The 27,091-nt window shown below is 29.3% G+C and overlaps 2 protein-coding genes across 7 annotated transcripts in view; both read left to right on the top strand.

Annotated features, from left to right (window-relative positions):
• Positions 1-22,751, top strand: part of LOC105840012 (SEC14 domain and spectrin repeat-containing protein 1-B) — a 31,521-nt gene extending 8,770 nt beyond the window's left edge. Inside the window, exons 2-12 of the mRNA XM_036289054.1 lie at positions 9,675-9,897; positions 9,995-10,108; positions 10,208-10,379; positions 15,762-15,862; positions 15,943-16,152; positions 16,374-16,559; positions 16,637-16,751; positions 17,371-17,612; positions 17,701-17,823; positions 17,949-18,140; positions 22,345-22,751. Coding sequence (XP_036144947.1) covers positions 9,675-9,897; positions 9,995-10,108; positions 10,208-10,379; positions 15,762-15,862; positions 15,943-16,152; positions 16,374-16,559; positions 16,637-16,751; positions 17,371-17,612; positions 17,701-17,823; positions 17,949-18,140; positions 22,345-22,557 — 1,891 coding nt within the window. The 3' untranslated portion in view covers positions 22,558-22,751. The remainder of the gene's footprint in view (positions 1-9,674; positions 9,898-9,994; positions 10,109-10,207; positions 10,380-15,761; positions 15,863-15,942; positions 16,153-16,373; positions 16,560-16,636; positions 16,752-17,370; positions 17,613-17,700; positions 17,824-17,948; positions 18,141-22,344) is intronic.
• A 516-nt stretch (positions 22,752-23,267) lies between these two features.
• LOC105840013 (muscle M-line assembly protein unc-89) overlaps positions 23,268-27,091 on the top strand; it is a 165,645-nt gene continuing 161,821 nt past the window's right edge. For all 6 annotated transcript variants that reach the window (XM_028192292.2, XM_012686715.2, XM_012686719.2 and 3 more), the window contains exon 1: positions 23,268-23,333. The gene's annotated coding sequence lies outside the window, so the exon portion shown is untranslated. The remainder of the gene's footprint in view (positions 23,334-27,091) is intronic.

The following is a 27,091-nucleotide window of genomic DNA, read 5'->3' on the forward strand; positions in this document are numbered from 1 at the left end:
GTTCAGATACTGTGTTTTGTATCTAGATACAGATACAAATACTCTAATTCAAATGTATCTCAGATACAGGTTCAGATACACAAAATGTATCTCTATACATGTATCTAGATACATGTATAGAGATACTACCCAACACTGCTTGTACTCTATCTGCTATGCCAATTTGACTCATCGATATGGGTACTTGTTATTGTTTACATATACTTATATGTTATAAACTGACGCAATTGTATTATTTTTTATAAAAGCAATTAAATTTTGCAAAACATATTAAAAATAAATAGCATTAATTTATTTACTTATTAATTTCATTGTTAAATTTATCTTTTTCTATAACCTTCTTAATAATTTAATGGAAATTGCGATCTATTTAGCATTAATACTTTGAAGTGTTCAAATGGTTAATTAGATGGTTTTAACTATATAGATCATATATTCTAAGAAAAATTGAATAGTACATTTATTATTCTGTTTTTGTTCAGTACATGATAAATTTAGATTTTGTGCTTTTTTGTGCGCAGTAATTGTAGACAAACCGTTATTTTTGAAAACATTATCTTTATGATAATTTTTTTAAATATTAAATGGATCTCTCATTCAGGATGTTATAGTGTTGTCTGATTTCTGAGTCAACTACGACGCGCATGGACGGAGCAAAAATCGGACAGCATTGTGGTATCTTTTATGAGACATTAAGCTGATATCATTTAGCTGTGATATCATAAGAATAACATTTTCAAGAAACTTAAATGAAACTCTTCCATGAGATATCTGAACCCACACAGCAAAATTGATCCCGGGATCATCTCGATTTTATCCCATTTTTGTCCTGGCAAGATAAAACGTCTTATGGTTGTCCATAGGAGCTCTCAGTAAGAGCTCTCGTCCTGCTCAAGATCAATGCGGGACGGTTTAAAGATATCCCGTTGTAACAGCAAATAGACGAGCAAAGCGTACTCTCCAGAGGACATCCATAAGAGCTCTCAATAAGATCTCGTTCTGCTCAAGATCAATGCGGGACGGTTTAAAGATATCCCGTTGTAACAACGAATAGACGAGCAAAGCGTACTCTCCAGAGGATATCCATAAGAGCTCTCAATGAGATCTCGTCCTATTCAAGATCAATGCGGGACGGTTTAAAGATATCCCGTTGTAACAGCAAATAGACGAGCAAAGCGTACTCTCCAGAGGACATCCATAAGAGCTCTCAATAAGATCTCGTTCTGCTCAAGATCAATGCGGGACGGTTTAAAGATATCCCGTTGTAACAACGAATAGACGAGCAAAGCGTACTCTCCAGAGGACATCCATAAGAGCTCTCAGTAAAATCTCGTCCTATTCAAGATCAATGCGGAATGGTTTAAAGATATCCCGTTGTAACAACGAATAGACGAGCAAAGCGTACTCTCCAGAGGACATCCATAAGAGCTCTCAATAAGATCTCGTTCTGCTCAAGATCAATGCGGAATGGTTTAAAGATATCCCGTTGTAACAACGAATAAACGAGCAAAGCGTACTCTCCAGAGGACATCCATAAGAGCTCTCAGTAAAATCTCGTCCTACGCAAGATCAATGCGGGACGGTTTAAAGATATCCCGTTGTAACAGCGAATAGACGAGCAAAGCGTACTCTCCAGAGGACATCCATAAGAGCTCTCAGTAAAATCTCGTCCTACGCAAAATCAATGCGGGACGGTTTAAAGATATCCCGTTGTAACAGCGAAAGATGAGCAAAGCGTACTCTCCAGAGCACATCCATAGGAGCTCTTAATAAGATCTCGTCCTACTCAATGCGGGATGGTTTAAAGATATCCCGTTGTAACAGGGAATAGACGAGCAAAGCGTACTCTCCAGAGGACATCCGTAGGAGCTCTCAGTAAAATCTCGTCCTACTCAAGCTCAATGCGGGACGATTAAAAGATATCCCATTGTAACAGGGAATAGAGCAAAGCGTACTCTCCAGAGGACATCCGTAGGAGTTCTCAGTAAGATCTCGTCCTACTCAAGCTCAATGCGGGACGGTTTAAAAATATCCCGTTGTAACAGCAAATAGACGAGCAAAGCGTACTCTCCAGAGGACGTCCATAGGAGCTCTCAGGAACATAAAAATGTGACAATTACGACAATATTACACTTATTGAAACAATATATTAACAATATTAAAAATTATAAAAAATGACATCTAGTTCTTATTTTTTTTATTTTATTTTACCCAAACAGAGCAAACACAGATCTTTTTATAAGTTTTCATCATATTTCACATCTTATTTCGCATACGTAAAATTAATAAAAAACTGTAAAACTTTATATTTATTTATAAAAAAAAAATTGTAAGTTAACTATACATGTTTCATCCTTCTTACAACATCTATTAAAATGATTTATAAAAAATAATATGTAATGATAAACATGAAGTATTCATGGATCATCACGAAGCGTTAGATGCGTACGATCTTCAAAGTCAAGCAACGTCGGCGATGGTTCGCACTTGGATGGGTGACCGTTTTTTCCGGATGCAGAATTAAGCAAGATCTCCATAAGACATCGAGAGGACATTGAAATTTACATCTATAGTACATCCTTGGGACATCATGCTAGTTATCCCGCGATTGTCACGAGATCGTCTCATGGGATGCCTATAGGATCATAAATGTCCGCTTTTTTTTATCGCAGTAGGCCGATCTTGTTGACGTCCTAAAAACGTCAGCAAGATCGTCCTACTGCGGTAAAGGCAGTGGACATTTTTTATCGTATGGGCATCCCATGAGACGATCTCGTTACAATCGCGGGATAACTAGCGTGATGTCCCAAGGATGTACTATGGATGTAAATTTCAATATCCTCTTGATGTCTTATGGAGATCTTGGGCTATCGTAGGGACGTCTTTAGGACGTCAGCAAGATCGTCCTACTGCGGTAAAGACAGTAGACATTTTTTATCCTATGGGCATCCCATGAGACAATCTCGTTATAATCGCGGGATAACTAGCGCGATGTCTCAAGGACGTACTATGGATGTAAATTTGTTGTCTGGGTTTATTGTGTAAAATTAAAAGTGTGTGCACATTGTGTTATTTTTATACCTTTTTTCAGTTATTCTAATAATTTAACACTTTACTTTAATTAACACAACAGCAGTATGTTAAAGTAACAAACAAATATGTTAAACTTTAATATAAAAATTATAACCAGAATATTTTTTAACAAACACAACATTTTTTACTTTGTGTGAATGATTAACAAAGAAAATTTCAACGCCGATAATTTTGGCCAAAAATGCTATTATAATAAAACGCCAAGTGTTGTCCCACTATCCCGTCAAGTGTTGTTCCACTGCCCACATGCCAGACCTGCTATTTACTGATGAGGAAGATGTACATAAAAGGAAAAATAGGTTTTAAGGAGATGCTGGACTGCCTCTCAAATTTGATCGGGGGTCGATAATGTAAAGTCATTCGTGCACATCATTAATGAGACTTCGTATATATTTCTTTTATAGATCTGTAAATTCTTTTCCAGAATTAAAGTACACATATTACCCACCAAACACCAAGTTACATGTAACGTGCCGTTAGTTGTAATTTCCCACTCAACAACGTAATTATAATATAACACGTGTGTTATATTACAATTATATTATTGAGTGGGAAATTACTAACAACAAGCACGTTACATTTAACTTTGTGTTTGCTGGATAATATCAATCTATGAATTAGATTTTATATCGAGAACAAAAAAATTTTTTTTATATTACTTTACTTATCGACTTCTTCCAAATCTGTACTCACACATACATATAAAATTTTCAGACAAATTTTTTTCTTATATCAAAAGCTTTTAGCTGTTCTGAAAACACATTATTATCTTTTCCTATAGTGACAACCCTGCATAACAGTTATTTTACGTATAGAGTTTTCAAAACTTACAATTAGTGCTGCGGATGAAAGCAACGAAACGACTGCACAAAAGTATAATTTTCTAATTTTTTTCTTGTTTTTTTTAAAGAAAATTATATCTAGCAGGATTTGTTATTGCCTATACTTTAATTCTGGAGAAGGATTTACAATTCTATGAAATCAATTAAGAGCCAAGCTTGTTAGAAGATAATTAGTGTTCGATCGATAAAAGAGACGACTCCAGCATCCCTTTAAAAGTTGATGAAATGAGTCACTGAAATCTGTCGCTAGCTCTCGGACTATTGCAATGATTGGATGAAATAAATAACATCCCACACGGCATGTGACGTTGCTAAAATATTGTGATGTAGTATCGGAAAGAGTACAGAAACATTTCATTAATATTTTAATTATAACTCCCCACATAGAAATTGGCATCCAGTGAATGTCCAATGGACGTCTATTAAACCTCCATAGATCCATGAGACGTCTATGCCCATGGCGGAAGTTAGATAGACGTCCATTAGGGATCCAGTAAACTTCCATGGCTCCATTAGAGGTTTACCTCCATGGTGGAAGTTAGATAGACATCCATTAAGGATCCATTAAACTTCCATAGCTCTATGGAACATTTACTTCCATGATGGAAGTTAGATAGACGTCCATTAGGTATTCATTAAACTTCAATAGCTGTATGGAACATTTATTATAAAAATAACTCCATTGGATGTTTTCTTTCATGGTGGAAGTTAGATGGACGTCTATTAGGGATCCACTAAACTTCCATAGCTCAATGGAACATTATTTATGTAGAAGTTACCCAATATGTTCCTTATTATCAGTGATAGGATTTATTTGTTAAAATTGACAAAAAAATGTTGAGTTTACTCTGTAATTGGATTTTACCGAGGATCATTTCATTTCTGGGGACTTCTATCTACCCCGAGATGGCGCATTTCTCGTAAAAAAAATTCACATACTGGGTGAATAAAAAGGGCTCGCCAAGAACAAAGAACCAAATACGATTGCATTCACATATATTATATTGGACTGATTAGTCAAATAATAGACTCATAAAATTTTTATCGAAGATCCTGGAACAATCTGTATATGCAATTAAAAAATTTTTTCATTTCTAAAATAATTATTATTTAACATAACATATATGATTTATTAAATTAATATATGTATATAACGTGTTAAAATAATATTATAATCATGTTAAATAACATACATAATGTTATTGTAACATGTTATATATGTTACATTAACATTATTATAATGCTAAAAGAACATGTTACATGTGTTACTTTAATATAATTTTCCCATTAAATTGTTACACACAAATTATGTCAAATTATAAAATTTACATTTATTTTTATGTTAAAATATAACATAATATTTATGTTGCTATTTAACATATGCTTTTAATATTAAAGTTAAATTAACAGAAAAATTTCTTTGGACTGTTTGGGACAGGTGATATCTGTTATATTTAACTTTTAGCCTACACCTGGGATATGACATACTCCAGCACATGTTCAAGCTCAATTTTAGATACGTAAATTGATGAAAATGGTACTTATGATGCCATTTGTTAGTAATCAAGATGTGTTTCTTTAAATTGAAACGGTTGCTATTACCAGCGCGGAGTCAGTCTGCTTCTGGCAATCGATCGAAGTAGACACTCCGAAAAGTTGGAATATGACATACCCCTAGTGTAGGACATGTAATTTTTTCAATTACAATTTTTTTAATACTTTTTTTCTTGTAAATAGTGTAAGATTGTATAAAAAAGAAAAAAAAAATTTAAGAATAATGTGCCCAGCTTTCCAGCATCACATATGTGACAATCATCGTGCGGCCTTATGCACTAATTGTGCTTGCACAGATTGAAAAGAATGGTTTAAAGGTTTAAACAATAAATTACACTTTACTTGTTTATTTTTATACTTTTTGTTTTATAACTTAACATAACATTGTTTTATAACTTAAAATGGTTGGTAAGTAATATCTACTGAAATAAATGCGAATTTTTATTACATTTTATTGTCTTTATTTGTCTATAAAATCTACATTTTGGTACCTTCAAATAAATGTGGTTATTGCAACGCTCACCCTAGCATTTATTTTTCATTTTTAGTATTACATCTCTAGAGAATAATCGCATAAGATTTTTTTAAAAATATTGAAAATTAAAATTAAATTAAAATTTTTACTAAAAAATTATATAAATTTTTTAGTAAAAAAACGTCAGTTTTCGTCTAATCTTTACTTCAAAAATTTTTTAATGTACGTTAAAATTAAAAAATTTTTATGAAACTTATTAGATATTGCTTTTAAAGCTTCAAAGTTTATTTAGAAATTTTTCAAGTTAAAACAATGTGCTTAGAGCAACAATTTGAAGTAGCTGAGGTATAATACACCCTCTGTGTAGGCAACGTAATTTTTTCGAAGTGTGTAGGCTAAAGGTTAACACAAACTTTTTTACTGTATGATTATATGTATATGAGCAAATTTTTCTCATTTCTTCAAACTTAACTGCTTGTAAAAGAAACAATGCAAAAATTATTTTTTAAATTAGTTTCTGTCTTTTCAGTATAACTATTCTTTATTTTATATTAAATAGAAATTTTACAGAAAAAACAAATATAAACGTATATGGACATATTTTATATATATATTTATATACGCCTTATATAAAAAATTGTTCTCGGTAAAGAGTAAAAATTGAATAAAATTTTTTAATTAATAATATTATTTGTTACAATTAATAACAATTTAACTAAATCTATATGTTTTTAAGAACAATTTTTTTTAAACTTTTAAATAAATATATTGTATTAACTTTGGTAATTTTTATAATAATAACAGTTATTATTATTATCATTCAAATAGATAAATAAATAAAAAATACTTTCTCATTTTTTAAATTTCTTGCAATATTTTCAATTTTTAAGTGTAAATTTATTTGAATTCTTCTTCAGAATTATTATCGGATATATATTCCTCATCATTTTTATTGAAATTGTTATCGAACTCTTTATTTATTTATAAAATAAAAAATTTTTATACTTTTGTTAAGAAGCAAATTTATACAGAAGTTACATTTTATCAAAAAATTAAAGTACTTAATTGGGTAAAAGATAAAATTTAATTGTTGCGCTCTTCGTAACGTGCAGCGTGCCAATGTCTTCATCTTTTCAAATGGCTACCAGACCAATAAAATAATGATCGTACAAATGTTATTCATATAATTTGTTCACATTTATATTGTGTGTGTGTGTGTGTGTGTGTGTGTGTGTGTGTGTGTGTGTGTGTGTGTGTGGTGTGTGTGTGTGTGTGTGTGTGTGTGTGTGTGTGTGTGTGGTGTGTGTGTGTGTGTGTGTGTGTGTGTGTGTGTGTGTGTGTGTGTGTGTGCGGGCGCTCGCGCGCATCCGTTTGTGCGTGCGTGTACAGATAAATTTTCTTTAAAAACTATATTATTTCACCAAACATACTATATTTCATAATTTTAATTTGTATTAAAAGTCATAAATGATCACTGCATTAGAAACTGAATAAAAACCGCGTCATGCTGTTACACTTAACCTAGACGCAATATGTAAATTCAGTATGAAAATTGGCGTGCGAATTTGGTATTTTAATTGTATGTAATACAAAAACAGTTATACGTACCATAATGTAGTATATGTTTTAATAAAACTCTTCTGAAAATATATAATAACATTGGGGAGTATTAAATTGGCCAGCATAATAATTATTACTTTTTTTAAATATTAAAAGTACTACGGTAATACTGTTAATATTTAGAATAAGTAATAATTATTGGTTAATTTAATATTGCCCGCTATTATATTTTATAAAGAAAGTTTTCTTTATTGCCCTTTGTAATTATATTAGATATTAAAGAATGCACAAGCTGATGAACACGCATGAGCATGTTTCCCAGAAGCCATCAATAAATAATTTAAGCGAACGACGATACGACGAATCAATGATATTTGGTAATATGATTCCATTATTTTCACTAATAGCGTTTTCGACCGGGCTGCGTTAACACATTTCAGGTCCTTTTCTTTTAGAACTGGCAAATCACAGTTATTCCATTCTTTAAAAGAATGGCTGTTTCTTTAGAAGACTTGGCCATTTTTTATGCCATAATTGTGCAGTGCGTTTGGGCATATTTTACTAAATTCGTTAGTGATGTAAGACGTCATTAGTTAAATTAGTAATTTTTTTATTGATTTGGAAAATTTTCAAAAATTAAGATGGTAAATTCAATATGGCGGAGAGAGTCAATAAAATAACAAAAAGTTTTCCTAACTTGAAGAAAATAGAACATTCAGGATTATTCGTGAATACAATAAATGTAAACTAGAAAATGTCTTTTATCAAATGGATTCGTATCTAAATGACACTGAGTGTATTATTACTAATTTGCAGTGGTATACATATAACTGTGATAATTAATGAGTATTCACTGTCTTTTAATGATATTGAATTTAGAATTAGTGTATTATAAAACTGAAAGATTAGTATATTTATTTCATTGATTGATAAATGATAAGTCTACCCATAAAAATCAGTGTATTTTTACTAACTTTATTGATTATGCTTCAGAGAGTACAGCAGTTTTATTTCATATATATATAATTTACAAAAACCCAAATTATATTTTTGAAGTTGCATTACAACAAATTAGTAATATCTGTCAATTCTATAAACACTCATTTGTAAAAATGGCATATTGCCAATATTTGTGTCATTTCCGTAATCTTCACGATTTCGTGTTTAAAATATGCCTGCACATTCTTACTCAAAGAAAATAAGGAGCAGAAAAATTCGGTTCTAGAGAGACAAGGAGATGAAAGGAAGGGAAGAGCCCGTACATAGAGGAAGGGGGAACACACGGTTAATCGGTGCCAAAGTACCGTTGTATCTGAATGGACCAGAGATGGCTTTCGGTTTTCCTGCAATCTCTTTCACAACTGCAGCTTCGCGCTGCATCTATCGTGGATTGCGCTTGTGCATGTTTCACATAAATACATGTGTATACATTTACAGTCATGTAAAAATTTTTCTTCCGTTATTAACTCGACACGGAAAACGTACGACAGAGTCAACGAGACAGTTTGCTCGTCTTTCACGTGGATATAGTGCTATACGTGGACATACATCTGGATTTGAAACAGCTGCTTGCTAATACTTTACGTTTTCGCGATGCATTCTAAATAGATGTTATATATTGGGTATTGCGCCTGTATAATGTTTTCTTATAACATCCTTCAAGTGTTTTTGAAGTTTTCGATGTGGTTTCTCTCTTAGTGTGGAGATCGATATATTAAACCGGTAAGTACATACCATAGACTATAACTGTAATTAAATAAGTACTATTGTACATAGACTGTAATTGCAATAAAAATATCAATGCATAAAACATTTTAAGAATAAGAAATATACGTTTTTGGCGTACTTTTAATTTGCTATTCAAAATTATCGTTTTTAACAGACAGAGATGCTTACAAAAAATTTTAAAGCAGCAAATATTCTAGAGGCTTTAGAATCGAAGCTTGCGTATGTCCCAGGTGGTCGTGATCATGATGGACGACCTTTAATAGTAATTAATGTTCCACCAGAATTTGATCCAACGACAAAATTAAAATTAGAATCCCTTATTTTATATTTTATTTCAATTTTCAGGTATAGAATGTCTTTGTTATTTTACTACTATACTTATAGACTTAAAAATTATTTATATCATTAAATTTAAACGTATAAGTGACACATACATATTTATTTAACTACAGCGAGGAGACTAAAGAAAATGGATTGATTCTGGTTCTAGACGCACGTCGCAGTGCATGGCGTGTAACTAGATCTTGTATTAGACTTTCTACGAATCTTATAGGATCTAAAGTTATTTCCGTAATCGTAATACGGCCTGATGGTTTTTGGGATAAACGTGTCGATAGCTGTACTAAATCGCATAAAAAAGGCGAAGTGAGTACATTAATCTAATAAAAATATGTTAACTTTACTCTTCTAAGTATTATTACATATAAACACGTAAAAATTCCATTTTTATCAATTGTTTCAGCCAATATACGTTACTCTAACGCGATTGCATGTTTACGTTGATTTTTCTCAATTACCATACGAATTAACAGGTAACAAGCCATACAATCACGTCGAATGGATTAAGAAACGTATGGTAAATTTAGACATTTTTGTTTTCATGTATGAATTTATTACTGAATTTTCAATGCAAGTTTATTAATTTCTTAACAGATTAATACTCGTTATTTTGTAGAAAATAGAAGATTATTCAAACGATGCGTTAGAACTTGTATTAAAGATGACAGATTTACATCAAAAATTGAATTCTCTTGATAATATTCGTATCACGCAATCAAATGATATAGAATCTTATTGGGAGATAGGCACAGAATTGTTATCAACAGCACGTCATATACTTCAATCAGGTTTATATATATATATATATATATATGTACATTTTTAAATCTTTGTTTTTACAATTAATATAAGTACAATTAATATAGTATTTAAATCGAAAAATGGATAAAAATTTAAATAGTTTATAATTGACTTAGGGTAAAGACGGGCATTATGGCCATAATTTTTATTTGAAGTCATAATTTTCAAACCACTGGTTTTTTTATTTCGTAACTTTCTGAAATTCTAGTGTATTTAATAAGCTTTGATGACAAAATGTCTTGATCAATTAAAATATATCCATATTCGAAGAAAAAAAAAAGAATCTGAAAGGATGCGTTTTGGCCATATTAAACGTGGGGTGGGTAATATGGCCAACTAGTAGAAAAGTGTACAAAACAGTAATATTTTGCAAAGGTAATCGTACAGAACATAAACATTCAAACATTTGAAACATACACATTTGAAAAATAAACATTTAAAAAAAAAACATTGAAAAATAAACATTTAATCGGAATGTTAAATCTATGCACCCGCTAACTATAAGAAAATTACATAAAACGGTAACACAACACATAATGCTGTTGTGCTCTCACAATCATTATTTTCTTGCTTCGCTGTCATTCTCTGGCGTACTCTAAACTTTGTATTCGCTCTTCGTAAAGTCTTGTACTCGCTGCTCTCTCGTTGCACTCGCTGGCCATATTTGCCGCTGAGCATACATTTAATAATGTGCATTATAATTACAAAAATAATGGGCAAAGCATAATAAATTTATTATAAAAATATAGCCAAGATTTACTTTTTGAAATGTGTAATGACCCACACAGTACACATTTTTCAGAAAGCTTTCTGAAAGATATTGTGCTGTATGGGGAGAAAAGCCAAAATTATTTTGTTTTAATTTGAAAATCTTATTTAGTTGGAAATGCGATGTCTGACTTTGACGTGTATATTTTAATGATTATGGAGAACAATGAAGCACCAAACCACAAATAACAACAAAATAGAGAGGTTCTTGTTACCAAACTTCAAGAATAGCTACACTAATTAGTTTTTATACATTATCGACGTTTATCAATGTTTAGAATATTTAATACGGGCATTGTGGCCATATTATCCGCCTGGCTATAATGCCCGCCTTTACCCTATATATAATAAAAATTTAATTTTTCTTATGCAGCGTCCTGATAGAAATATATTACTGAAACGTTTTACTGAAAATCTCTTTTAACTTGTTAACGGCCAAATGGCCATTTAATTTCCTTATTTTCAAGGTAAGTTTTAAGCATGAAAGTGGAATATTTTAACAAGAAAACAGTTTCCTATAGGTTTCGGAATCGCTCTTCAAGATGTCGTTAAAATTTTATTTTGTAAACAAAGAAATGCAATATGGCGCCTTAAACGGAAGAAGTGCCCAAAAAATCAGTATTTTTTTAAATAAAAATACATTACTTTCACATTGAAAACGTTTTCGTGACTCTTCTGGAAGTGCTTAATCGTTGTTGGGCTTAATAGTTGTAATTTAAGAATAGACATTAAAATTTTTTTAACTTATGGCCGATTCAAAATGGCGACTAAAGGATCAAAACATCAAAATTTTAAAACTTTTTCATTATTATTTCATATAATTTAAGTGAATAACCGTTTTTAATCCTTAAAATAATATATATCATGTCTCTTGATTAGATCTTGATTATATTAAAAAATTTCAAAATGGATCCAATATAGCGATCTTAAAATTTAATATTTAAGTAGTTTTTTCTTTTTAGATGTTATGAACAGAATACTTTTGATACGTTTTTTACATATATGCAAAATTAAATATCGAACATTCCAATAAAAAATTCTTTTCGTAATAAAATAAAAAATTATATAATTAAAAAATACAAAAAATATAAAACTAAAAATTAAAAAATCATAAGATTTAGAAATACAAAAAAATTATTAAACTAAAAAATATAAAATTTAAAAACAAAAAAATAGTTAAAAAACCAAAAAAGACTTCTTATTCGTCCATCTGCACGTGGTGAAAGTTGGGTAATGTTGAATATTGACGGCTGATGGACGATTACATTTGACTTTTGTAATATTTGTGGATAGTGAAAAATATCATAACTCTTTTTTCACTTCTATAATCGCATTAATTTCTCATTATATATATGTAAGGTACCTGTACTCAATATGCTTCCCCTCCTTAAGCTTTGGAGATTTTTCCAATTTTTTGATGAATACGAAATTGAACAATGAAGGTCAAATTTTATATAGAAAACATTTTTAAAACAAAAAATATATATAATATTATATTAAAAACATTTTCAATTATTTATATAAGTATAGTAAAGATTTAAAAAAAAAAGCATTTAAAGACTATGTTGATTACATATGTACCCAATATGGCCCAGCTATGTTTTTCCTCTTTTTCGTAAATATTAAAAAAAAAGCGAAATAACCAAATCAACATGTTTAATTAAGCACTTATTAATATCCTAGGTAGCAAGGTCTACTGGACGTCAATAATTCGTCATTTGAGATCGTGATCGTCATGTTACTAAATTAAGACGTAATAGTAACGTCATTTTTTGACCTATTAATTAGTTTTATCCATCCTACAACGTATTTCCGACGTCATATTCTTGACTAACTGATAACGTCAGTTTAATTGATCATTTTACAACGTATTAATAACGTTTTATTAGTGACTAATTACTGACGTTAATTATAATTCTCTGTAATAATACTTACAACATAAACTTTTTGAATAATTTTTACGTTAAACAGTTATTATTTGATTATTATATGTCAAAGTTAATTATAAACTTTACATTAATTATTAATGATAATTACTTATTTAGTTTATAATTGCAAAAATAATAAAGTATAATTTTTCATGTCCTTAAGGTAAAACAAAGTACGTTAGTTTTATGACATTTGGGCAGTGTTCAAAATTGCTGTCAATACACAAAGAGAACTATTTCTTTGAATATAATATATGTATTTGTTTGAATTATATTTGTTTCGCTGGAAAAAATTTATTTCTTACCAAATATTGTTTTATTAAATGTTTTGAACATTACATTATGTTGTTTGACGGAATAATCACTATTGTTTGAAACAATAATTGATTTAAATAAAAACATTATTTGGTTCAAATAAGATTTAATCTTATATGGTCGTAGCAGCCGCGATATAGTTCGCGGACCGTCACTAGGCGACGACGAACGCAGCACCTTTCTCGTAATGCAATTTTCACTCCAAAGGCTACATAAACAGACTACCCACGGTGACAGAAAATGGATCAACCTATGCTATTGTAGTGATTTCTCGGGGTCTATGTATTTTTTATTACGTCTTAAAGATACATCTTAGCTGCCATGGCTACATTTTAACTTTCGTAACGAATCCTTTTTCTGCGTGTAGTGGTAATCACCTGTTCGGTTACGAGCTTTTATCTCTTTGGAAGAAAAATATGTGCTTAAATATTGTTTTATCGTTTAATAACATTATAATTTAAATTTAAAAAAATTAAATTTTTTCAAAAAATATTTTATTTAAAAGAAACAATTACTTTGTTTAAAAGTCAAAACAATTGTGTTTTTTAATTCAAACATTACAGTTTCATTGGCGTATACCAATGATCAAATTTGTTTGACTTAAAGAAAATTTATTAAATCCAAAGAAACTTTACTCTCTGCGTATTGAAAATCTATAGTTTTCGTTACGTATACTATAGATGTTTAGTACTGACAGCAATTTTAAAACACAGCCTTAGATGTAATCTAAAAACCTAAGTTTTGTCATAAAAATAACAATAAAATACCGTCAAATGTACGATACTAGCTTCTTGAAAATGACGTCAACGATATGAAAATAATGACGTATTTTTGACGTCAATATATGACGTCGTTAAGATAAAACAAATGTACGTCAGTTTTACGACATTGGACGTCATCTTATGATGTCTGCTTCGTCATAAAAATGACGTCAATTATACGACACCTTGCTACCTGGGATACTAATGGAAAAAAATTACACATGCAGCTTCATTAAATAATGAAACTGTGTTTATTTATTACTAGGAGCGTTATCATAACTTTTATCTGTCAAAAAGGTTCAACTAGAGAAAGACAAATATTAATAAAATATTAAACATTAAATAAAGGAACAAAATCTTAACTTTTTTATTAATAAGATATATTGTGTTTTTAGTAGAGTCCCTCGCCATAATGGTTTTACAATGCAAAGACCTTTTTTTCTTTAATTATAAATAAGACGTTTTAATAAAAACCTAAAATAAATACAATGTTGAAAAGTCTAAATAAAGAGCTACAATAATATGAATTGTGAATATTTATAATTGTTACATGATGGTAATACAAAGCAAAAACTTATCTCTGAAAATTATAGATTCAAAGGAACACAATTTGAATGAAGTGTGATTACAAGCCATAGAAAGCAGATATTGAATAGTTAACTAGCATAAATACATTATATCGATTTCTTGAGCGATATATTAGCATTATCTGTGAAATTCATTGTGTAACTATTTAAAAAGGAGGGGTGAACCAAATTGGATACATGGCCATATTGGATACCATATATATATCCCAAAGGGAATTAAACCAAAAAATATAAATTTTGATTCAAATTTGAATGAAAAATTGAGATTATTTACCTGAATTGTATGAAATAATAACAAAATAGTTGAAATTTTGAGGTTTTGGATACTTTAGTCGCCATCAGACATGATAAATCAAAAAATTAAAAACGCACATTCTTGAAGTACAACTATTAAGCCCATCTATTAAGCACGTTTTCAATGTGAAAGTAATGGTTTTATAAAGAAGTGCTAATTTCTTTTGGCAGTTTTTTCTTTCAAGGCGCCATATTGGATTTCTTTGTTGACAAAATAAAATTCTGAAAACAGCATCTTAAAGAGCGTCCCCAAAACCTATAAGAAACTACATTCTTATTAAAATATTCTATCCTTTTGCTTAGAAACTGAATTACAATATACCTTAAATACAAGAAAAATGAAATAACCATTTGGGCGTTAACGAGTAAAATTCATTAAGATTCGTTAAAATGCATTAAAATTTATTAAAATTTATTAAAGTTTTTTTTATATCTATTCAAATTTATAAAATTGATTTTTTTGTTAAAGAATAATAAAATAAATTTAATGAATTTTAATGTATTGAATCTTAATGCATTTTAATAAATTTAATGCATTTTAATGAATTGAATTTGAATTTTAATGAATTTAATAAATTTAATGAATTTAATGAAATGCATCAATTGAGAGCAATTTTCTGAAATATTTTCATCAGGGTATAATTTTTCCTATAATCTTTTATAAAATTAATGGAAAAGTTAAATAAGATTTTGTTAAATAAATTTTGTTTATTTAGGTAGAAATCTAGTGAGTTCTATGAGTAGAGAATCTTCTAAGGATATTTTGGATACCATTAAAGAAATTCATAAACTACTCGATTCTATTGAAATAAAACAGGTATTTAATTACATTTAATAGCGTACTTGTGTGTAAAATTATTTTACGTTTAATTAACAATATGTTTTTGTTGTTTGTAGATAGACATTGAAAATTCATGGGCAAAGATGGAAAGAAATTTGGATATTGCCAGAGTAATCGAAGATCTTGAACAAGGTGTCTCGAGTGTTACTGATTGGATTTTGGGTCCAGCTGACACAATGTTGAACTCCTGTTATCAAGTTGGTTTCGATGTTTCTTCATCTGAGGAACTTAGAAGACAGCATGAAAAAATTGAACTTCAATGTCGGGTAAACAACGAGTAAAATTATATAAATAAGTAATTAAGTGCGAATTGCAATCCAGGCTAGGTCTTGATGTCTAATATTATTTTCCGAATATAATTTTAAACACATTTTTAGTTTTATAAATTTCACGTCAAATAGTCAGTTTTGGAATGTAATCATAAATTGAAGCTATATAGAAATAATGGCAAATTAAAACAATTGTAAGTTTTGATGTGTTTTTACAGGAGACCTATGGGCGATATGCAGAATTACTTCATAAAATAGATAACTTACCTAAAAATAGATTACCAGAAGATCTAAAATCTCAGAGAGATTTCATGAACTTTGTTTGTCGTAGCTTCGCTTCACGACTCGAAAGACGTAGAAATGTATTAATAACTTCGCAAAGATTCTTTAGACTTGTTTCTGAGGTAGAAAAAATTGTTAAATCTTTAACAATAGAATTATTAGTAATTAGAGAAGGTTTTTTTTAATTGTTTGCTTACAGTACTTTGATAGAACGAGTGAAGTATTCGAACAGTTAGTTATGGGCAACAGGAATTGCAATTTCTCTCAAGCAAGCATTAAGCTTTTAACTTTAGAAAGAAGTCAAACAGTTTTAGGTAAAAATTATCAAATTATACATACATATATATGGGTCATTCCACGTCAAATTGGTCATCCTTCTGCCTAAAATTGTATTGAAGTAAATGTACCATAAGGTACAAAATTCCAGCTTAAAAGTTTTCAATTTTCAATATCGTTTGGTAAGAGTATGAAAAAGTTCAAATAATTTTGATTTTGTCAGTTAAATACAAAAAATATTTCCTTATTTAAATTTTCAATATATTCTCTTATTTTTATTTAAATTTTCAAAAGTGAATATTAATAACAATTAAATGTTTATTTGTAAAAATATAAAATTTTGTTTGTTTTACTTTAAATTCGAATTCAGCAGATAAAATTACAGTTGAAAATGACTTGTATATTCTCTGCTAGAAATAAGAGATTTGAATAAAAAAATAACTATTATTTTGTATTTGATCGACAAAATCAAGATCATCATTAGAAATTTTTCAAAGTCGTCATACGACATCGAAAACTGAAAGCTTGTAGCTAGTTTGACGTAGAGTGATACACGCACGCACGCACGCACGCACGCACGCACACACGCACGCACGCACACACATTTAATTAATTTTTATTATTTGTTTAGAGTTTTATATTTAAATAACTTTTTAGATTGTTTAGAACGCGAGCTTGTTAAAGAAGGTGAAAAATTGTCGGATATTCTTTCTATGCCTGTAAAAGATGCCCTTGGTCGAGAAGTCTATATAAATTATGATGAAGATATTGTCAACGTAAAAGATATATTGGATGCAACAAATGCCAGAAGAAATATATTTAATGACAGCGTGGAATTACAAAAGTTGTCGCTAAAACAAATAGCTTTGATATACATGTACGAGAGCGATGCTGAACAAGTAAGTTTATGATATGATATAAAAACGATATAACGCATCGAAAGGATACAATAACAATAACTTAATATTTGTTTATTGCATTTTTCAGGCCGTTAACTGGTTATATGATTTATTTAATGTTTTACTTCGCAATCATATAGAAGTTGGATGTAATGTAAAGGAAATACAATCGCAAAAAGAGGAACACCAATCTTTCCAGGAAACAGCAAAAGTAAATCATATTTACTATTACAAATTACTTTTATAAAATAAAACACAAATAATGAAGAAGTAATAATTATTTTGTTTTATACAGAATTGTTAAGTACATAAATATAGTGAAAAAATTTTTTACAGGGTATTTACGAATATGGTGGACAATTGGTGAATGGAGCGCGTGTACTGAGATTATCTTGCAGAATATCTTTAGAGAGTAATGCTAATCTATTTTCAAAATTACGACAGTCTTGGCGACAGTTTCGATTTGTTAGTCAGGAACAATTAACCAGACTACGAGTATGCGCTGTTTTTCACAGAAACGTTGAAGATGTAAATGAATTTAATATTAATAGTTGCTTAAGTTATTTTAATATTTGAGAATAAAGGAATCATTATCTTGTGCATTATCTACTTTGATAAAATTTTTTCTGAGTTTTTCAAAATTTTTTGAAAAAATTAATATATTTTTTAGAAATAATTTGAAAAATTTGAACATTTTTTCAGACTTTTTTATATCACAATATCTAAAATACTAGAATACGGATATTTAAGTTAATTTGAAGATTTGAGTTATTTCTTAAAATCCAGGTATTTGTGGTAGTATAATATTTAATTAATAATACATTAATAATAATAAAAAAATTATTTATTTTGATTTTAGAGATTATTATTAAGGCTTATACTCAAAACACTACTAGTATTACATTACGTTAAAATTTACATAGTTAAAAAAAAAGAGTGTCAAAAAAGTGCAATTTTTTGCCGACCAAAGGAAACCTTGGGATTTAGTTTTTCTTCACAGTTTTGAGAGTACTGAGTTCAAATATGTATAATAATTTAAACTATTAAAAACTTAAGGAAATACGAGGGTAGTCCCAGAAGTACCCGACCTAACAAAGAAGACATAAAAAATTTGGGAAAAAATATTTTTATTTTTCAACATAGTCTCCTTTTAGCTCGATACATTTTTCCCAGCAATGTTCAATAGTTTCGATACCCTGTTTATAGTAAGAATTGTCAAACTCCTCAAAATAGCTATCAACCACCTCTTCATTGTTGGCAAATCTTTTACCACTCAGCCATTTTTTCAAGTTTGGAAAGGGAAAATAATTCGAGGAGGCTAAATCTGGCGAATAGGGTGCATGAGGAAGCAATTCGAAATTTAACTCATTGATTTTGACCACCGCGATAACGGATGTGTGAACGTGTGTGTTATTCCACTGTGAGCAAACGCGGCACTCATCTTGCGCACAGCTTTCACTCTATGCTACAAGCTGGCACAGCCACTTTAGCACATTCAATAAAACTTATATAGAAATTTAGTGCTTTTTTGTTGCTAATTAGTTGCTCCAACTTAAAATTAAGTTAGCACAACCAATGAAAAAATTTCTTTTTAATTAAACAAATGCGGTGGATTTCTTTAGATCTAATTAGTTGTTAATTAGTTGCTTTATTCCCGAATTTTTTGCTCCATTATTAAACCTCGAAAACCACTCCCAATGTTACGTTAAAGCAACAGAACATTCTGAAATTATAAATAACCACATATATCGAATAATAACGATTCCTCAGTTTTATTGCTCGCAATTTATAACAATTTGGATTTTGTTGCTCCACCCCTATCAGTTGAAAACCACCCTTAGCTACTCCACATTAGCATAACATCCTAAAACAGGAAATAGAAGCTATATCTCAACTGATAACGCTTAATCGATTTTGTTGCTTGCAGTTTATAACAATTCCGATTTTGTTGCTCCACCCTTATCGATTAAAAATCACCCCTAGCTACTCCACATTAGCACAACACTAAAACTAAAAATAGTAATTATATCTCGATACTGATAACGCTTTATCGATTTTGTTACTTGCAGTTTATAACAGCCACTTTATTGCAATAAACAATTAGCAACAAATTCAGAAACTGCATATTCTTTGAGCACCTAAATTGAGAAAGACTTTAATATCGAAATTCGTCGAGCAACAAATTCCATAAGGATACTTTACTCTTGAACGCGCATAATCAGGGATGATTTTCAATTGATAGGGGTGGAGTAACAAAATCGGAATTGTTATAAATTGCGAGTAATAAAACAGAGAAATCGTTATTATTCGATATACGTAGTTATTTATAATTTTAGAACGTTCTGTTGCTGTAGGGTAACTTTGGGGATGGGTTTCGAGGTTTAATAATGGAGCATAAAATTCTGGAATAGAGCAACTAATTAGCAACTTATTAAATCTAAAGGAATCTATCACATTTGTTTATTTAAAAAAAAAATTTTTTTGGTTGTGCTAACTTAATTTTAAGTTGGCACAGTCTCTATTTTCTTCAAATCGGCTGGAGCAACAAAATCAAGAATAGAGCAACTGATTAGCAACAAAAGAGCAATAAATTTTTACATAAATTTTATTCGATTGTGCTAAAGTAGCTGTGCCAGCTTTATAGACGTACAGCTTTCTCATCTCTAAATTTTCAGTCAATATGCGACGTATAGGACTTTTTGAAATGCGGTGTCTGCCAGCTCATGCATTTTTAGTCGGTAGTCATCCAATATCATTTTATGGATTTTCTTCACCATTTCTGGCGTGGTCATCTCATTTGATCGATTACTGCGATTTTTGTCTTAGCAGCTCGTACGGTCTCGTTCAAACTCTACCACCCAATTTTTACTCTTGTAAACGAAAGAGTAGACTCCCCCAGTATAGAATCTAGCTCGGCTTTGATATTGGTTGGACTGAGGACTTTTAAATGAAAGTATTGTATCACATAACGATGACCAATTTTTTCCTTCTTTCCTGAGAGAAAATTTACTGAGAGAGTTTACTATTGATGGCTGCCAAACAAATATTAAATAACGTAGCGTCTTCAAACTTTACACTTAAGCTTTATAAGATTGGTACTTCTTATCATAGTAATTGTTTTTTAAACAACAACCGCCATCTATACGTTAAGTTGAGTATTTTTAGGACTACCCTTAAGTACAATGTACGCATTGTACTTGAGATTATGTCAGCAATCTGTATAATTAACTATAGCAAAATTTAAATAAGAATAACGCGTATTATACATTAAGTTGATGAAGTGAATATGTAGATATTAATATATAGATGAATCTATTTACATACGTATACATGTCCAATTACCTGTTCAACAAATATCGCAAGCTTCGCGGTGACAAATCGAAAAGAGATTATGAATACATGTGTACAAGAATATCCGAATTGCCCATAAACTTGCAATTAAACAAGAGTTTAAAAAAATGATCGCTGTTCTTATGCTATACGCCATTTCCAGAGATTTGATTATATGGGGAAGGAGGAGGGAGAAAGTGCATTCTTTATGCGCATGAAGGGAAAGTGGATATGTGAGTGTAGGGAAGAGCATCGGGTTTGGATGACTGGATGAATGGATAGGCGGTAAGTGGGTGGGATAGTGAATAGATGGATGGATAGATAAATACATAAATGAACGGTTAATATAATTCACATTGGTTTCTGAATACTGTGGTCTTCACTTTTCTGTACATATATATGCATGCGCATGAAGGGTGTATTCTCCTTTTTCTTTCTTTTTTATATAATCAAACCCTTGAAAATGACGTGTCGCATAAGCACAACAATCATTTTAACACACATGGTTTTATCGCAAAAGGATATAGGTAATTCGGACACTCTTATATACACATGTCATAATATTTTCTTGTTCTGTTACCACAAAGCTTGCGATATTTAATTGAACAGATAATTGGTACACTTATGTATACGTATGTATGTGAATAGATTTACTTATATATTAATATCTGCATATTTACTTAATGTATAATACGCGTTATTTCTTATTTAAATTTTGCTATAGTTAATTATACAATTTGCTGACATTACCACAAGTATAATGTATTTCCCTAAGTTTTTAATAGTTTAGATTATCATATTTAAACTGAACACCCTTAAAACTGTGAAAAAAACTAAATCCCAAGGTTTTCTCCGGTTGATAAAACAATCGCACTTTTTCGACATCCTTCTTTTACAATGCAGCATCTTATTCCATCCAACGTCATTTTTAATTACTAAAAATAAAACCTTACTACAATTTGTTGGTATTTCTCGTTCGATTCCATTACAACAGAAAGAAGATATATTCTTCTTTTATTGTATTTAATTAAAAAATGAAAAATTCGATATTTTGTATTTATTCTAAATTTCTGAAAAAATTTTATAAAATCTAAAATATATAAAATTTTATAAAATCTAAAATATATAAAAATGTATGAAAAAGTCTACATTGTTTCTAAAAATTTTCATATACATGAAGTTTAATTTTATATATTCTAAGATTTCTCATTCTATAATTTTTGTAAAAAGAACTTAAAAATTAAAAGAAATGTTTTAATATTTTTTCAGAAATTTTCATAAGTTATAAAAAATTCAGAAAAAAGTTTTTATCAGGTTATCATACGCACAAATGTATACATATTATGTATATAACATTTTAAAACTTTTTCTTTTTTCTATATTTATATGAATTTCTTTAAAGCATTGTATTGGGTTACAAAATTTGGTGGAAACAGTGACGATCTTATATCACTCTGTAAAAAATAAAGACGTGGCGGCCAAAGCACGCGTCAAAGAGAATATAAAATATATACTTGATAACCGAGAGAAACTTTTATTGGAAGTTGGTCGTATGGTAAGATTGGGTCGTCTTCTCAAGACGAGGTTGAAGGAACCTCTTTATCATCAGCCGTAAGTATAACGAGAAATTATCTCGCATTTAAACATAATTGTATAGCAATAATAAATTTTTTCCTATTCTATTAATTTGAAGATATCAGGTTTAAGATGTTATGAAACTTATTATACAATTATACAATTATAATTAGGATGAGACACAATTGTAAAAAATAAAAGGTAATAAAGTAAATCTATAAAAATGTTATAATAATACACTGATAAGCATGAATCGAAAAAAGAAATATTAAAAATTCTCCTTTTCTATTCTACATCAAAAGATAAAAAAATGGTTAGCTATAATCTCATTATAATTTATACCAATTTTTGAACCAACTATATTTTTATAGTTATTCAACTTTATAAATTATAGTTTGTTTAAACTATATTAAAGTTCTCATATAATATTGATTTATACAACTTTATGATATAGTTGCTATAGCCAAATTGGAGATTTTAATATCTACAATACGTTGTTCCATAAAATATTTACTATAAACATCCACTATAAGCATATTATTACTATTACCAATATTATACTAATTAATAATTATTTTAAAAATAATAGTACTAATCATAATTATTTTACTATGCAATTATATAGTCACATATTATATATTTTTTCTTAGTTTAATATTATACTATATTTCTTTATTATAATTACATGAGAGTGAATAAAATATAAGTAAGCGTGGTGTAATACGCTTGGTAGAACGCCTGCGTATTTAACGGAGACAGTGTCAGTCCATGGTCGACTCTCGTCGAGATAGCTTCTGTAATTTAGAAACGGCACACGTAAGTCATAAAATAAAATTTCATAACATTCTTCAGCTTACGCAAATTATTTTCTATTCTATATTTATGTTTTTTTATCAACTTTGTGTTTAGCACAAGTTGTCAATTACTTAGTTTACAGATAAATTCTTATAAAAGATCATTCGACGAGTTTTCTTTTAAACTTGTACTGCATAATAAGATTACCAATCTTATGGATGTTTTTAGCTGAATGATTACATTAACAAAAATTATTATTCGTGAATAATGAACTATTGTAGTCTACAATTCATTGGCTTCGTTCCACGGTCACGTCGTAACTTAAAACTCGGCTGGTAACGCGAATCTCGTTTCGATAATATTTTGGCGAACTGGTTTGCGTCACGAAGAATCATCAACCGTATTGCATCACGAAGGCTATTTTTGGCATATTTATTACGGTAATAGAAGAAAGAAGTATTTTAGAAGAAATCGATATATTTTTGAACATAAAGATTTTTTAATTAAAATTTATTTTTGAAATTTTTTAGATTTAGCATAGCAATTAGAGTTATAAAATTAGAACTTTGCTCCAAATTGTAAGGACCACCTGGTGACATATTGTCAATGTACTTCTTTTGATTATTATTATTATTATAATCCACTAATCTAATTCTTAACAATATTTTGTACTTTCAATTTGTACTTTTAATTTAGTCATACTATAATCAATTTAAATTATACATAATCGTGAAAAATATTATTTTTATACGAAAGAATAATATTGAAATTGATATTTGCGAATTTGAAAAATAGTTTATATGATGTTTATGCATTTCTTTAACGTTTCTAAATTGCTATTTTAGGCAGTTTTAGACAACTATAGCAAAATTATAAATATGACATTAATGTGAAAAATAGAGGATTTCATTGATAGTTTTTAAAAACTATATTAAATTATTAAAAGCAAAAACTTACAAAATTAATTTAAAACTAATCAATTAATTACGTCAAAAGTTACATAAACAAATTTAATTTAGTTAAAGTTACATTAAGACTAAATTAATTTTTATTAATTATAAGTTTAATTACAAGTTAAATTATAAGTTTACTTTGTGATAATTTATTTATATTAAATTAAATTGTCGTAATTCTTAAAAATTTTAGATTACGCAAAACAATTATAATATAAATTATCAAATAAATTTAATGCTGCATAAATTCATTTGTAAATTAAGCTTACAAAACAAAGAAATATTGCTTTTTACGTGAAAACGCATAGTTTCTATTATAATTTTTTCTTTTACATATAGATAAAATTTAAACATAGGAACAATTTAATAAGTTAAAGTTTGTAATTAAAAAATAATTAATTAGCGTTAAAAATTAACTTGTTTAAATTCAATTAAGTTAAGTTAAAAGTTAGCAATATGTCTGTATTATTATAACAAATTTATAAAATGTTCATGGTTTTAAATTTTATTCTCTAGCAACTATTTAAATATTTTTGCTTGAAATTTGCTATAATAGACACCACAGACGCGCGCTTCGCGCGCGCTACTAGCTTTTTATTTTTTACTGTTTAAAAATAAATTACAATAATAATTGTACAGATATTTATACAAATTTGACAGCTGTCAGAATTCAATTGCAATGACAGCTACTATTGCAATACGAAGTAAGCGCAGCGAGAGAACCAGTCGGCATCGCGGAAAAGCGACAACAATAAACTTCGAGAAATGCGAGCAATCGACTTTACATGCCTTTCTTTAGATAGGGGGTTTGTGAGATTCGTTGATTACGAATCCGATGTCCAAAGTTCAAAATTCAAAATGATTGATTTAAAATAGCAGATTGAAAATAATAAATTTGATAAAATTTAAATAAAAACCGATTCATAGAGGATTCTAGTGAATCTTAAGTACAAATTTAAAAATAAAATTTTTGATAAACAAAATTCTTGAGTATAAATTTCCGTTCCGTATATAAAAATTTCTAATTTACCATTTTAAATCTTGGATGCTGAATTTCGAAATTCTGACCTCAAATTCGTTATCAGCGATCTAAAAAATTTCTATATACCAAGTTTCATAAAAAACCGATCAGAAATAAATGTAAGCTTAAAAGGATTAAAATTTTAGTAAATAAATTTGGGTACAGTTCCAAAAACGACTTACCTCCGATTTTTTTGAAACCATGTATTTTTACGTATTTTGGGGCGCTGAATACGAATATTATATAGTTAATATTAGCGTAAATATGATTTTCATGGCGAAAATCATGAAAAAACCATAAAAATGGTTTTTTCTATTTATTTCCGTAAATAATGGGAATTTCTAAAAATACTTTAAACAAAAGTTGTAGATCTCATCAAAATACATATTTTATGTTCTATTTATTTTTGCCATAAAAACAGTAGTTTTTGAGAAAAACGACGTTAAATGTTCAAAAATTTATACAACTCATTTAATACACGTCGAGTTTTATTAGATAATTTTAATGCTTTTAACTATATTTAAGTACATTATATATATATTATGTGTTTTTGTGCGTAGAACACGAATCTGGCAGAAAAAAGTGTCGCTCTGCCCCGCGAGACGAGATATTAATCGTTAAAGTTCACTATTTGACAGATTATGAAACCTGTCATACCGACAAAATGTTGCGACTGGTCCCGTGGTCCGTGGCCATATATTTTGACATATTTTGACTAAGAGAGAATCAATATATTCTCAGAAAACGCGTGGGCGGGGGAGGGGCTCCGCCCTTCCTTCTGCACCCTTTACCCGTAATTTTTTCTAACCTAACCCACACATTTTAAAGTCGATCTTTGGTTAATGTGAAAATATTGGTGTGGGTTAGGTTAGAAAAAATTACGGGTAAAGGGTGCAGAAGGAAGGGCGGAGCCCCTCCCCCGCCCACGCGTTTTCTGAGAATATATTGATTCTCTCTCAGTCAAAATATGTCAAAATATATGGCCACGGGACCACGAGACCATGTTCAGTCGCAACATTTCGTCGGTATGACAGGTTTCATAACCTGTCAAATAGTGAACTTTAACGATTAATATCTCGTCTCGCGGGGCAGAGCGACAATTTTTTTTTAAATTAACTAATAAAACTAATAAAACTCGACGCGTGTGTTAGATGAGTTGTATAAATTTTTGAACATTTAACGTCGTTTTTCTCAAAAACTACTGTTTTATGGCAAAAATAAATAGAACATAAAATATGTATTTTGATAAGATCTACAACTTTTGTTTGAAGTATTTTTAGAAATTCCTATTATTTACGGAAATAAATAGAAAAAACTATTTTTATGGCTTTTTTCATGTTTTTTGTCATAAAAATTAAATTTGCGCCAATATTCACTATATTCGTAATCAGCGCCCCAAAATACGTAAGAATACGTAGTTTCAAAAAAATCGGAGGTAAGTCGTTTTCGGAACTTCATCCATAAATTTACATTTCTTAATAAATTTTCTTCACGATAATTTTGAACAACAACTTATAATCAATTGACAACTTTGAAATTGTTATTTCCAAAATTTGTATTGTTGCCATAATAATTTATATAATCCATTGTATTACGACAAAACAAAGTCATCTTGATGTTGTTATTTGTTGTATTAAATTGCTGGCAATATATATATGCACATCGTGGTCTACCTACTGTTCTATCTATTGTTGTTTGTAATTGTTAAAGAAAATAAACGTAAGGCAAGTTGCCAACATCGCAAATAATAACTTTGCGTAATTTTGTTTAAGACACGTCTGTTAACTTTTTAATTTAATTTATTT

This window comes from Monomorium pharaonis, chromosome 6 (genome assembly GCF_013373865.1).
Source record: "Monomorium pharaonis isolate MP-MQ-018 chromosome 6, ASM1337386v2, whole genome shotgun sequence".
NCBI classification, from domain to species: domain Eukaryota; kingdom Metazoa; phylum Arthropoda; class Insecta; order Hymenoptera; family Formicidae; genus Monomorium; species Monomorium pharaonis.